The sequence below is a fragment of the Aphelocoma coerulescens genome, assembly GCF_041296385.1.
Source record: "Aphelocoma coerulescens isolate FSJ_1873_10779 chromosome Z unlocalized genomic scaffold, UR_Acoe_1.0 ChrZ, whole genome shotgun sequence".
Lineage (NCBI taxonomy): Eukaryota > Metazoa > Chordata > Aves > Passeriformes > Corvidae > Aphelocoma > Aphelocoma coerulescens.
The window spans coordinates 17026634-17041144 of record NW_027184085.1 but is presented as its reverse complement, the minus strand read 5'-3'; the positions used below and the strand labels follow the sequence as shown (position 1 = coordinate 17041144).

General features: G+C 39.7%; 1 protein-coding gene across 3 annotated transcripts in view; it reads left to right on the top strand.

Moving 5' to 3' along the window:
• The window catches only part of SLC38A9 (solute carrier family 38 member 9), a 54456-nt gene that overhangs the window by 22698 nt on the left and 17247 nt on the right, over positions 1 to 14511 (top strand). For all 3 annotated transcript variants that reach the window (XM_069001286.1, XM_069001284.1, XM_069001285.1), the window contains exons 8-11: positions 1780 to 1839; positions 3922 to 4119; positions 6887 to 6994; positions 9160 to 9266. In XM_069001286.1, the coding sequence (XP_068857387.1) occupies positions 1780 to 1839; positions 3922 to 4119; positions 6887 to 6994; positions 9160 to 9266 (473 nt within the window). The remainder of the gene's footprint in view (positions 1 to 1779; positions 1840 to 3921; positions 4120 to 6886; positions 6995 to 9159; positions 9267 to 14511) is intronic.

Genomic DNA, 14511 nt, shown 5'->3' with positions numbered 1-14511 from the left:
TTCCTGCCATCCCTGAAGGACGTACTTTGCTATGTTGGTTAATGACTGATGTATTTTATAGCTGACCTAATTTATATGTTGTTACAGCCATTTCATTTTACACTTTGGGTTTTTTTTAAGAAGATTAACACTTAAATCTTAAATTATTCTAAATGAAATAATGCCAATTCTTAAAATTCAAAATGGTGAAAAGAGCTTCTTTTCTGGGAGAAAAGTCCTGCTTTGTCATGGGTCTGGCATGTTATTTTATCACTTACCTCTGTTTGGAGTTCTTATTTAAGTTGTTTGGTCTGAGATAACAATCACTGGCTTCTTTTAACTTTCATACTTAATTACTAGGTAATAAAATATGTAATAGGATGTAGGTTTGATACAATGGCATCTTCCTGCCATGTGTTTCTAAGTACTCTAAGGCTACTGTATTTCATTCTAATACATTCAGATGACTTTTTAAAACATCTGCACATACAGTTTAGGTGGGAAAAAATTGATTTCCTGAGGGGAGATGGTCTAGAAATCTGTAGTACACAAAGAATGCAAGAATTGCTAACTGAGTACAATATCATGTTTTTTCTTTAACATGCTGTCGCATGGTCTTGTTCAGTTTTTGTTTTATGAAAAAAAAGAAATCCACAAATGCATTTTCTAGTCCTAAACTGCTTTTTAAATACAGAAGAAACAAAAGTTGACATCTTTAACTACTTTGAAAGTGCTTTAATTCTGTAAGAGCTATTAATTTTGATGGATTCTCACTAGGTACTTTTTTTCAATTAGGAACACAAAATAGTGATTAAGTGAGGAGGTGATCAGTGATTTTAGTTAAATCTTCTGATTGGTGTATACCCTGAACTAGTAGAAGTAAGTATGAGAAACTTATTTGTGATTCAGGGTGTCATAAATCAAAATAAAGAAAGAAGAAACAGTTTTCTTCCCACAAGACCTTTTGCTTTCTTTATGAGAAACAAGCTGCTTTTAATTGCATTTAAAAAATCTAAGGCCAACTGCCCCCGTCGATTTTCTGTGTGCATAACACACCCACATGCAACAGAAGCAAAATTTAACCAGTGACACGCTACTTCAGTTTCCAAGCTGATGGAGCATTTTCTTTGTGTATATATACATAAATATAATGAAATTGCTATCCAATACCCTCTTAAAGGTGAGGTTGCAGAAACTTGGAAATAACTGGTGTTGTATAGCAGTAAAGTAGCACAGGAGTGTACTGGAAATAAAATAGTACTAGAAATGCATGTAGACAGTAAGGCTTAAACCTTTTTCCAGAATTGTCTGTGGACACGTGGAAAAAGCATCCCACAGAGCCTCTTATGAAAAAGAAAATATTAGAGAAATGAGTAAGGGAAGCTTTTTCTATATAATACAATCTGGGCTAGGGGTATGGTTGCATGCCCTCTTTTTCTGTCCCAGAAGAGGCTGGATTTAAGATGCATCTGTCACTGTCCTACTGTTCAACACTACCAACCAAGTAGCTGGGAGAAGGGGAGGTGTGCTTGTGGAACAGGAATCCTAGGAGTGGGGAGTCTTGGGAAATTATAAATGGACAGGGCTACTGAGAAGAAAGTAGTAGAATGTGGAGCTACTTTAGAACACTTCTACAATAGCTGGAAAATTTTCACTTGGGTCTGTGGGGAGTGCAAGCTGCTGTATTGTGCCTCTGATGTAGTTTTCCAAAGTATTTTCTTACTTAATTTTAGTCAAGTCAAGAGGTGAAAGCCTAGTAGCAGGTTTGGGACATTGATAGTGAGATTTTCTTCTTTTCAGACTTTGTTCATGACATTAATGTAACGGATATTGTTCCTGGCACCAATGGAAGTAACAAAGGTAAGAAGCCCTTGTAGTATTGTGTTTCCAATTTTGGGGTGAGGGTTTGAAGGCAAGTCATCATGTTTAAATGCCTAACCACATCCCAGTTATAAAGTATGTGTCGTAAGTTGTAACTATGTGTTTCTTAAAAACCTGTAATTTCCTATCTGGGATTTGTACTTCCACAAATAACCACACACTTGGAGATCTTAATAATTGGGGAAGGAAAAAATAAGTAAAGAAAGTGGAGGTGGGAATAAGTATTAAAAAGTCAGTTACAGGTTTCTGTATGCCCAGATACATCCTCCGTGAAAGCCTGAATGTTAACTTCTTAACAGTAGTTGCGCAATGAGGAATTGCCTTAAGGAATTTTAACTTTCACACCCTAAATTTGAGGCACCTTAGTTCTGTTCATTGTTTAAAATCTTGACTGGGGCAGCTTTGCTACTCACCAGTTCTGCAGCAAGATAATTTTTTTAAAAACTTATGTAAGAACAGCTTTAATGATGCCAAGTGCAAAAAAGAAATAAATGTCAGGCTACTTGAGCCTCCGCTTGTGCTTTTTGGAGCATCTGACATTTACACAACTAAGGGAAGAAACTGCAGTCAAGTATGAACACAGATCTGCTCAGGGTTCTTAAGTAGGCAGAATAATGTAGAACGAAGACAGGAGCAAGGCAGACGCTGTCAGCCCCTGAATCTTTCAGCTTCTGTAATAGTGACTGAATCTGTACTGCTTTCTGAGGAAGCAGAAAGCTTTCTCTATCCTGAGTGCATGAGGAATGGGGAAACATATCACTACCAGCTGGGCAGCTGTGTGTAACACTAGCTGCAGCTGTGTTTCTGGAGAGCAGATGTTGGAGTCAGGCAAGGAGCTGAGAAATAGTTCTGAAAACCAGTTGATTTGCATTTGAGCTAGTGTTGAATCCTGCTTCTCTTGCAGTCCTTACCAACAAGACACCAATTTGTGCTTTCTCTGGCTTCTGCTGTTCTCTCCCATTCTTATGCAGCAGGGGGTATAACTTGGAGGCAAAGTAGACAATATTCTACACTATCCTCCACCAACCAGAAGATTTAAAGCAGCTGCTACACAAAATTAAGGACTGCCAGATGTTCAAGTGACTCTTGACAGGACATTCAGGGCTACCAATGAGATCAGTAAGAACAAAAGCATTTTTCAAGGGTTGTAAAACAGTCCTCTTTTAAGCAAGAAATTTGTCAGAATGATTCTTACACCTTAGGTTTTGTGACAGAATGGGAATGCAGACAGTGTAGGATAATGGCTGCTGAGTCTTGCAGGAGGCCAAGATTAAAATAAGACATTATGAGCACAATAAGACAGTTTTATATTTCAACACAGCTTCATAGGCATGTGTTCTTCACGGGGTCTTTTTGGTTGATTTTGTTCCAGTCACTTGTTCAGGTGCTGCCATTGTTCAACCTCCATGTAAGATGTTCCCTCTTAGGAATGTTACTGGAGCACATCTTAAATTTGTTGTGTTGTGTTGTCTGGCAGTGATGTACTTGCCCCTGTCATGGCACAAAGATGACAAGAGTTTTTTTGTTCAATGCATGAGTTTTTGACCTGCCAGTAGCTTTTTGCAATCCTTTGTTTGTAGAGCAGTTTACAGTAATTCAGGCTCTTCTGTACAGAGGTGCACATGGATCTTTGTTGACATGATCTTAGTGAAGTGTGCAGGGACAGATTAGGATGCTAAATATGCAGCCAGATGCAGAGAAGCATTGCTATGACTTGATTCCAGCAGGTGCACGTGGGCACTGAACAGACCTCGTTATAGGTATGTGACCTTGAAGGATGATCCTGTGTCACAACTTGGACTTCAGATAAATTATCATCTTCGTTGTGCTCAGCTGGAAGAACTTTAGCACTGTCAGATTAGAGTGCAAGGTGCCTAGTAGTGGAATCATAGCAATGAATTCCTGATTAAAAAAACAAAGAGACGTTAGGAACTGAATGCTGAGCATTGCACTTGAAAAATCCTCAGTAGGTAAAACACAACCAGCAATTGTGGGATCTTGGCTGTGTATATTCTGTGCAAGTAAAACCCTTTTCATCTGAAGATTTTTCCTTTCTTCCAGTCATTTGTCCAAGTGCTGCTAGTGGTCACCTGCCACAGAACAGGAGTGTGACATTCTCGTCTGGCAACAGAACAGGTTTTGAACTCTTCGAGGAATGGTGGGACAAATCACAAACCGTACCATTTTACCTGATTGCAGTTCTTCTACCCCTGCTAAATCTGAAGTCTCCGTCCTTCTTTGCGAAGTTTAATGTCCTAGGTAGGTAACAAATACTATTAAACCATTGGTTCATTGTGACTGAAGTGTTCAGAAGACAGTGAAAGCTACTCCAGTGAGTAGAATCATAAAATCTTTTAGGTTGGAAAAGTCCTGTAAGATCATTGAGTCCAGCTGTTAACCCAGCACTGTCAAGGCCACCACTTAACCACGTCCATAAGTGCTATATCTATACATCTTTTAAATATGTCCAGGGGGGGTGACTTGACCATTACTCTGGATAGCCTGTTCCAGTGCTTGACAACCCTTTCTGAGAAGAACATTTTCCAAATCTGAACCTTCTCTGGTACAGCTTGAGGCCATGTCCTCTCATCCTGTCACTGATTGCCTGGGAGAAGAGACCAAGCCTCACCTGGCTACAGCCTCCTTTCAGGCAGTTGTAGAGAGTGGTAAGGTAACCCCTGAGCCTCCTTTTCTCCAGGCCAAACACCCCCAGCTCCCTCAGCTGCTCCTCATAGAACTTGTGCTCCTGACCCTTCACTAGCTTCATTTCCTTTCCCTAGACACTTCCCAGCATCTCGATGTCCTTCTTGTCTTGAGGGGCCCAAAACTGGCAATATTCACGGTCACAGGGGCAGCCTCAGCAGTGCCAAGTACTGCAGGACAATCCCTGCCCTGGTCCTGCTGGCCACGCTATTGCTGATCCAGGCCAGGATGCCACTGGCCTTCTTGGCCATCTGTCAGCATATTGTCAGCCCATGTTCAATTGCTCTCACCAGCACCCCCAGGTTCTTTTCCCACTGGGCAGCTTTCCAGCCACTCTTCCAGTATTTTGCTGGCAGTCCCTATTGTGCCTTGAAGTGGGTTGTTGGTTGGTTTATCAACCCCACAGGCTTTCTATGCTGCTTTGCTTGAATCTTAACAGTTAATAGGCAGTTCATTTTTCTTCCTTTTGCTTGCTTGATGATCCTGTGAAACAAATTCCGTTACAACATATTTTCCCAAATGGTTCTATATCTACTGCTGTGCAGCATTTGATACATACTATCTTGTTATAGTCAGGTGTACTCTCCTCCTCTGGTAAACATTTCAAACCAGCTGTTACTCCCAAAGACTAGATGCTTTTGACCTGAAATCAGCTGCTGCCAATCAGGTGATTAATTAATCATAGCATCAGTCAGTCAGTATGACCTGCTGCTGTTCTTTGTCCCAGCTTCCAATATTGTGGACTCTTCTGTGCTGCAGAGGCAACAATTATGACTTCTAGCTTCCATGTCTTGAGATAGAAGGCCAGGGTGGCTGAGGCTTGTAAAGTGAGTAAAGCACATTCATGATGGGTGGAGCTGGTTAGGATTCAGGGAGCATGAGAGGTCTGAGGGGTAGCAGTGAAGCCCACAGTGAAGAGAAAGAGAAAAGCAGACGGGGATCAGAGGTTGAAAAGTCGGAGATGCATTGTAAAGGAGGTAGAGGACAGGGATTTGAAGGTCTAGTTTATTCCTCTGTTCCATAGTAACACTTTATCAGAGCTTGGATCTGCTCTTGCTGAAACCAGTAGATGTAAATACCACATAGGAACTGGGTACTTGATACTGCTTCTGTGCAAGAGGTGTGGGTTTTAGGTAGTTCGATATAACATTAGAAATAAAAGAACCTGATTATTAATTGCTCATCACTTCAGTAGATTATTATAATTCAGAAGCTGTTCAGAATTGCCTTAATTTTTGTAAAGTTTATGGAACAGGAATAACTGAAAGTTTTACTTATCTTGATATCCATGGAAACAGGAGTCAGTATGAAACTATAGAATATTTTAGCTGATCTTCACGTGCAAAACCTTTTATTTTCCTGATTTCTTGACCATGCTCTGCATAATCAAATGATAATTTCTTCAGTTGATTTTTTAACTTTGCAGATATTGCTAGAATGAAATGATGTCTTTTTTGAATGTGTATTCTAAATGGTAAAAATGCTGGATTTTTGTCTTTGCTTAACTGCAGCCTGTTGTCTGGTCACTAGCAGCATTATTGACCATTATTGGCATTGCAGTAGCCTTAATTATTGTTTTTCAGTTTCCTTCAGTTTTTAGGTAGTTACTATTCTGCCTTTGTCTCTTTCAAATGGTCTGACCCGAGTCCATATACACTCCATTCCACAGGTATACACAGCAAGGCATTATACCCATCTGTGATCTCATTTGTTGTCCTTTAGCTGTGCAGAGTACTGCTGGATGCCTCTGAACCAATGAGATGGAATGCAAATCCAGTATTATAATAAGTATTATCCAAAGTTACAATTAACACGATGTTTTGATCAGTAGCATTGAAATGTCATCATCAACTTCTAGTTCCCAGTGTTAAGTTCACAAGTGCAGTAATTTCACATTTCATTGAGCTCTTTGGTTCAAAAAAATCAATGACTAGATGAATATTGTAATAGCTGGAGTACTGTGATCAACATTGTCTCAGCTTAGATTGAAATCCTGGCAGTGAAAGCTGGAACTGGTCTGTTAGTGCCTAAAGATCTTTCTACCTTCCCAGCAACAGGGATTACACAGTACTTCCTCTGCTGTCACCAGCACCTGGAAAATACTAAACTTGCTGGAAGTTTATGTTGTGTGCATGTGCATTATTTTTTCTCTCTGACCTCTAACAGAAGTAAAGAAAATGTTTAGACCTAGTCTGCTATTAAGAATGAATACCAACCATAGCTGTTTGACTACTTCTAACTAGCCGGATGGAGCAGAAATGAAACCCTGAATAAATACTTTGTACTGTATCATGGTATTTGTTTGGCTCTCATTTTTTTCCAGGTACAGTTTCAGTTGTCTACTTAGTTTTTATGGTTACAGTAAAGGCTGCTCATCTGGGAATACACTTAGAATTCAACTGGTTTACAGAGAATGAATTTTTTGTACCAGGTAAGATAGTTAAAATGCAGTAACAAAGCATGTATTTGATGAGTTTAAGATACTTTTTTCTCATTCACCTTTTAAGACCTCTGAGACATAAATAAAGTGAGGAAATACTGTCTGATGATGCATGTAGAGGAAAGATCCCTCTGGACAAAGTGGCAAGGAATCCCTTTCCCAGCCATGTTCCTTAGTTAAGAGATGATACCAACAGAGGGGAAGAGGATGAGTGCCTATCAGAGGAATCTCCAACATACATCTTGTGACAGAGAGCTTACCATAGTCCTGTTTTACCTGTGTTATTTTAAGTTCTGGTAGCACCAGTTTCAGATTATGCCTGTTTCAGTAGCAATTAAAAATGATAAACTGTAGACAGACTGACTGTTAAAGGTACTTCAAGTTCCCTACACACTGTCTTGCTTAAATGAAATAGCTCATTCACCATAATTTGCAAGTACAGTTTTCCTGTACTTCCCCATCTATCTCAAGTTTTAGGCCATAATCTTAGGTCTTCTCTTTTAAACACACGTTAGCTTTCCAGTATGATTTTATTTTCTTGGAAGTTGTTTGATGGCTATTTGTTCTTTCCAAATTACTGTTATAAATTACGCTGTGAGATGCCATAGTCATAAACAAGTGGCATTTGTTATTGCATGAACAGACAGCCTAAGGAGGTAAGTTTCTTGTTTTAAGGAACCTGGAATAAGAGAACCAGGATTAGGTCTTAGCTGTTTTTCCCAATCGTTTACAATAGGCAAAATCGTATGACCAGTTAGCTCCAGGGAGCTGTGTCCTGTACATTTGAATAGTATCGCTTCCTCTGTTCTTAGAAACAAATGAGAAAAATGAGTTATAGTGACACACGTGCCACAGGTCACTGAGAAGTAGAGCACCCAGTAGTTCCAATTATTTTGGCAAAATCTCCTAGTACTACTAGGAGATAGACAAAGCATGTAGCTAATGCTACATGTACAAATACAGCTACAAGAGATTCTGAAACTGTCAGTTTGCTTTTTATTATTGAGATTAAAGTAGTGGATGGAAAACAAGACCAAAAGTCAATTGCACTCTCAAGTCTATCAGTAGCGCATCATGCTAATTAGGTATTGAAGGTACAGTGAATCCAGCCCTAGGGAAAACATATTCTTTCAGCTTGGATAAGCCCTCCATTAGTTGCCTAGGGTGTGTTTACTTTTCTAACTTCATAGCACTTTACAGAAGTCTGTTTTAAATATGTTTGCATGGAGCTCTCTGTGGTTTGTTCTGTAAGGATTTCTGAACCTCTGATTAGTGTTGTGCTATACTGCTGGATGCTTCCCAGAAGCTGAGCTATCTTAGGGGTCTCTAATTACATTCTTAGGTAATACAAACTAAGATGGTGCTTTAATGATGTTACACATTGGTGAGTTCCTAGACCATTTGCAGCACTTCCAGAACCACTTTTTCAAGTCAAGGTCCATAGAGAACCTTGGCACTATGTAGAAAATCTGAAGGTTGAAGCCTGGACTAGGTGGCTTTGTGATATATAGTCTTCAGACTGGTGCTTTGCCTTCGAAAAAGTTAAATGTGAACATCTTTTGACTATTAAAAAAACGGAACAGTGCTATTCCCATTAAGACAAAATAGAAATTTTTTCATACATGATGTGAAGCATGATAAGAAATTGCTCTACCTTTCTTTCTGCCCTGGCTTGTAAGCAGAACCTCTTAAATATCTACAGATGTAATTTTTCTTCTGATAGCATAAGTGACTTCTTAATAACTAAAAGTGCTCACAGGGCAAATGATTCCTTCCCTCCATCTCCCTCTTCAGGAACCCATAGATATAAGGCCTTACTGTTCTCAATTCCAATATTACAAATGATTTCCAGTTAAACTGTTGAGAACCAGAAAAGCTTGGATGTGTCAAATTAATCTAGCAATCACTGATGGTTGGAGTCTATCAGAGAAGCCTTGCTGGAAAGTGTATTCTACAGTAACTACTGTCTTCATGCATTTTGTACTTCCGGATTAAATATCTGCATTGGCTATGTTCAAAGATGAGATAGATTGTTCCAATTCAAGGTGGAAGTGCATGAGTTTGCCAGTACCCTCCACAGCACTGTATGTCATCTGCATTTTAGCATTGCTTGCTTCAAAGAAGTAACTTAAAACCACTTTTTTTTCTTCCTTTAGAGTTTAGAATTCTGTTCCCTCAGCTCACAGGGGTTCTAACGCTTGCCTTCTTCATCCACAATTGTGTCATCACACTTCTTCAGAATAACAGGAATCAAGAAAACAATGTAAGTAGCTTCACAAGACTGTGGTCATTTGTATCTAGATTGCCAGACAACAGTGATTTTTTTCCTATGATTTGATAACAGAAAAGTTATACGTTCTTTTCCTAGCGATCAGGGAGTAACAGATACATAAGAAATTTATTCACATAAGAGCCCTGAGGAATGCCCCAAACTGTACCGGTTTGGCCAAATTTAGAAATATATACTCTGAGAGAAGGCACAAGCACCCCTCCCCCACCAGGTTCGGGAAAAAAATAAATTTTCCTCGAAGGAAAGTGAAGAAGATAAAACTATTTATTTAACAAACACACAGGTAAGGAAAATGAGGTGAAATGGTAAAATCTTTCGCTGTGGAGGAAAAACCTGGGAAAGCGTTAGAGTCCTCCCTTTGGTCTCCTCGGAGCCGGGGCTTGGCCCAGGGCCAGGCCCTCTGTGCCCGGTGGAAAGTCCTCCCGATGTGCTCTGAGGTTGAAAGCAGTCCAGTAGAAAAGGGAAAAAATCTAGAATTCTAGAGAAGGAAAAGCAAAGTCCAACTCTCCGTCTCTCTCCGGAGAACAAGAAACTGAAACAACTGGCCAAAAGCTGACTGGAACACAGCAAGCAGGGTGCTTCCTCGCTCCCCTGCCACGGCTGGGAAAAAAAACCCCTATCTTTATGTGACCTTGAACAAGCTGCAAACTGCTTTGTGAAAGTTTTGCTCAGTTTTTTCTTCCCCCTCTCAGGCTCAGTTTAGAGGCATAGAAAGGCACAAAAATTAATTTCTGGGCATAGGCAGCGATATGGGATACACATCATAACGTCACCCCAAGACACAAACTTACTTTTGGTCAAGCTGATATTAAACAGCCAAATTGCACATGAGGCAGGTGACTTGACAATGTTGTAAGACTCAATGAAAACTGCCCACTTTTAGAATGAAAAATGGTGAAAAATGTTTGGTACAGGACTAATTTTAGCAGAGTCCTGAACAGTAGTTTTGAGGTCTAGCTAATACCTTTTCTCAGAGTTGCTTCAGTAGTTTTGTGTCACAATCCAAGTCAAGGTCCATAGAGAAACTTGGCACAATTTAGGAAGTCTTAAAAGTTGAAGACTGGATCAGGAGGCTTTGTAATATGTAGTCTTTGGACTGGTGCTTTGCCCTTGAAAAAGTTAAACACTGCTCCTCCAGATGGAACCTCATTCTTTGTTAATATCTTCCCATTATAAAATACAAAATGGTAAACATGATACACAGAGTCTGAGAGTAACTTTTACTGTAATTATTTTTATTATTTTCTTTTTTTCCTCCCTACTTCCAAAGATTCTTGTCCAGCTTCATTAAACTATTAGCTGTAAAGGTACCTGCAATAACATACAAAAATTTGGTACGAAATCATAGAATCCCAGAATGCTTGAGGTTGCAAGGAACCTCTGGATGTCATCTTGTCCCCCTACTCAATCAGGGCCACTAAGAGCCAGATGTCTATATAACATATGAGATAAAATATGTCAGATTTGATCATTTCACAGTGAAGTGCAGATTATGTACCAATGCAATGAGATGACCTCTTACGAGATGACCTCTTTGGAAATCTGCATAGTTACTTCCTTGTACCTGTGAATCAAGACAGCTTGTGAATGACCATATCTGCTAAGGAGTCATGAATTCTCCTCCAGGAAAGCTTCTGGAGGTTTATAGGCTTCTCAGAAATTAATTTAACAACTGGAGGTCTGAACAAAGAAAGCTAAGTAAGCTTTTTCTTGATTTCCTTAAGAAAATCTTATGATGTGGAGAAGGACAAGACTTCTCTTTAGCTGTGGCTTTCAAATTCTAAAGGCTAGATCTCCAGCAATCAGCTTTATATGCAGAAGTGGCCTAATACCCTCATTCCATCTTTAAGGTTTTCCTGTGGATTTTCCTGCTCCATTAACATCAGAGCAAGCAGGACCTGGAGTGTTCTCCAGCTTGCTTTTCCTGTGTGAAGGAGGAAGAAACTGCTGCGTGCATTTGAATCAACTTTTCTAATACCCTCCCGGGAGCTTAAGTTGAATTTCCAAGTCAGCCCTAGCATGGATCTCAAGCCCTTGAAAAAATTATGCATTCCAGAAGAATGTTCAGATTGCTCAGAAAGGACACCTTTGAAGTACGGCAGGAAAGATTTTTAGTGGGATATCAAATCTGTGTAGTTCTTGTAGGAGTTTTATTGGGCTGGAGATTTCTTTTCATGTTTGTAGCTGTATAGGAGCCTTTCACCTATGTCTCAAAAGTGCTTTGCAAATGTTAATGAAGCACCTATGCTCTTGAAGAGTTGTTTTGTGATAAGCTGCTGGGCTAAGTGTGAGATTTACATATGTATAGGGTCTCATCCTCTGTGGTTTTTTTTTTCCCATATATTTATAACAAGATGCTTTCTTCTCTCAGTATCTGATGGGGTGATACTGATATAACTCCATGGATAAAAACTTGACTACTTTATTGATCGACCTGTTAACATGTCAGTTCCATCAGACTTCTGTGAAAAGGCACAGAATATGGCAAGCTGGAAAAGCACTGTTTTAGTCTTGAATAAATCTTGCTGAAACTAGTGGTCATAGAACAATTCTTTGGGGAGGTGGAAAAAAGTAAGACAAACAATAACGTTCCTTTTATGGAGTCAGAAATTCAAAACAATAGCAGCTTCCATTCTGGTCACAGGCGTGTATCACAGCCCAAAGCTAAAACACACATGGGGGAGGATCCTTCTGGCTGCTATTCCTGTACAGTGATGTGGGTGTGAGAAGAGCAGTGCACCAGAGTAAGCCAAATGTCAGCAGCACAGCCTGGAGAAGCCCTGTGAGCAGGTTCTTAGTCTGCAGTTCAGACCAAGAATTCCTTGTATTTATCAGCCTGAGTTTTTGTACAGTGCTCAGGTAAATGGTTTGGAAACAAATTGCATAGGAAACATAACCCAGCCACAAAAAGGGGCTTAGTTGTGGGTTTTGGTTGGTTGGTTTTTTTCCTGATTCATGTCTGTGATCAGTTTCCCTGAGCATCTGTACAGATGCTACATAAGCCCAGCATGATCTGCAGGCATGAATATGCTAGTGCTGAATATGCTGTCTCCTAAGAGTTGTTTGTGGATGTACCTGGGAGAAAGGCTGGGAGTGGGGAGCTGTTTTTTGTGTAGGTATTAAACGCAGAAGGCATGGAGCTGCAAATGGTACTTATTTTCTGCAGTATGGAAACACTGTTTGTTCCCTATAAACAGAGTGAGCTTCCATTGATGGTGCCATACCACTGGTTTCTTTTCAAGCCAAAATTATGCACAGCATCATCCATCCTGATGAAATACATTTTTTGTCACCAAGTTAAATGTTATCACTTGCCCTTGATGCAGAAATCTGGTTTTATGATATAGATCAAGTCCTGTTGAGATATTACAGAGACGGCATCTCTCCTGAGAAGCACCTAATCTGAAATGGAATGATCAAAAGGTACCTTTTGAATTTGAATGTGGTAATCATTACTAAGCACTGATACAGGCTTCTCCGTCCAAGAAACAACTCTACAAACTAGCTTTCAATGGTACTGAGGAAGAAAGTGAACTGTTTTCTCCATGGCATTCAACGGGCAAATCAAGGGCTGGAAGTAGCCTGTTCTTTGCAGCACCACGTAAGAAATATCCGCAGAGCCACGGAGCCTTCTCTGTGCTGTGTCAAATCCTGTGCTGCAGGTCCAGCTAGCAGCTGAGTACTGACTGGTCTGTGGGTATGATACAATATTGTCTAGGTACTTTCAGGGTTGTCTTTGCTAGCTCCACCTGATTTATCAGACTCATCCTTTTGTTAGGAGGCTGGTTTCTTCCTTTGTTCTTCTGCTGCTGCCAGCCTTGATCACCCAATTTTCTCTTCTTCCCGTGCCACTTCTAACACTTTGTTCTGTGTATCTGACCAGGAGAGCTCCTGGTCAGCAGTAACTGCAGCTAACATAGATTCTCCAAGCTCTGTCTCAAACTCTGCCTGTTACTTCTGGTGTACTTGACAAGCGTTTGGCAGGTATCAGGCTGTGATCCTTATGGACTGTGACCTGCATGTTACCTTAGATACTTACCTTGAGACTTCCACTGTGATTCTACAAATACTTCCTGCTTCCGACATCGTTTTTTCTACATTTGATTCTTAAATTGTGGCTGTAAGAATCGCTATATTCTTATGCTTAGGCAGCTTTCACCATGTCTATTTTGAATGTAAATGCCTCAAGTATCAAATTTAAAATAGAAAAGTGTAGTTATTGCTCGTAGTTAAAATTAATCCTTTTATCTCTCCCCATGTGTCCTTTGATTTTATCTGGAATTATGCAGTCTAAACAGTACTGTCAAGGTCTTTAGGGAGTGATCCCAGGTCTCTTGAGGAGTAATGAACATTAATCAAATGATGTTCCTGTTAGGTAGGCAAACACATGTTGTACAAAGATAACCATCTTAGACACAGCAGCATATGTTTGGAAGGCAGCTGATGGATGTTTGAGAAAAAAATAAATCCAGGTTTTCAAGTTGTCTATTTCTTTTCTAGTAGCTTATTGAAATCAAAATCTGGGTACTCTTTGTATGGTGATGGCACCTGAAGAAAACAGTCTATTGTGTTACATGCTATGAAAATAAATTACCAAAATTATCTCAGCACTTAGTTTCAGTGCAGATTAAATCATACACCCTTAAGAACTCTAGAATCATGAACTGGTTAGTATAGTTGGAAGTAATAGCACACCACCTATCTACCATTTTTCATGTCCAAAGGAAGCAGTAAGAATTTTATTTCAGATTTCTTGCCCTCACAACTGCATGCACTTGTCACAGCAAAAATAGTTTTACAGTTGGCTCTAGAATTTATGTGTAGGCAGAGTACAAATAACAACTGTGAGTAACTATGCTGTTTTTATGCATTAGGAATACATCTAAAATACCAAATTTAAAGCAGGTTTTGGTAGCTTGTGTCCATTAAGAAGGTCTTGGATACCTTTTGAAAAATTGTCCAAGTCCTGTCCTCAAGAGACGAGAGTCTGTATCTCTTTGCAAAACTGCCATACTGTGATTAGTCTCTGAGTCCTACAGTTAATGGAAGTTGCTGATAAATACCTGTAAGAAATCTGGATGCTCAGATTTAGTATTCTTAAAATCAGTTTTTAGGGTGAGCACTGGTGCTTTTGAAGATGTAGATGTTATATAGAAACATATAGCTGTACAACTTCTCATGTCATGAGGAGAAATTCTGAGTATAATTTAAAGAAAAT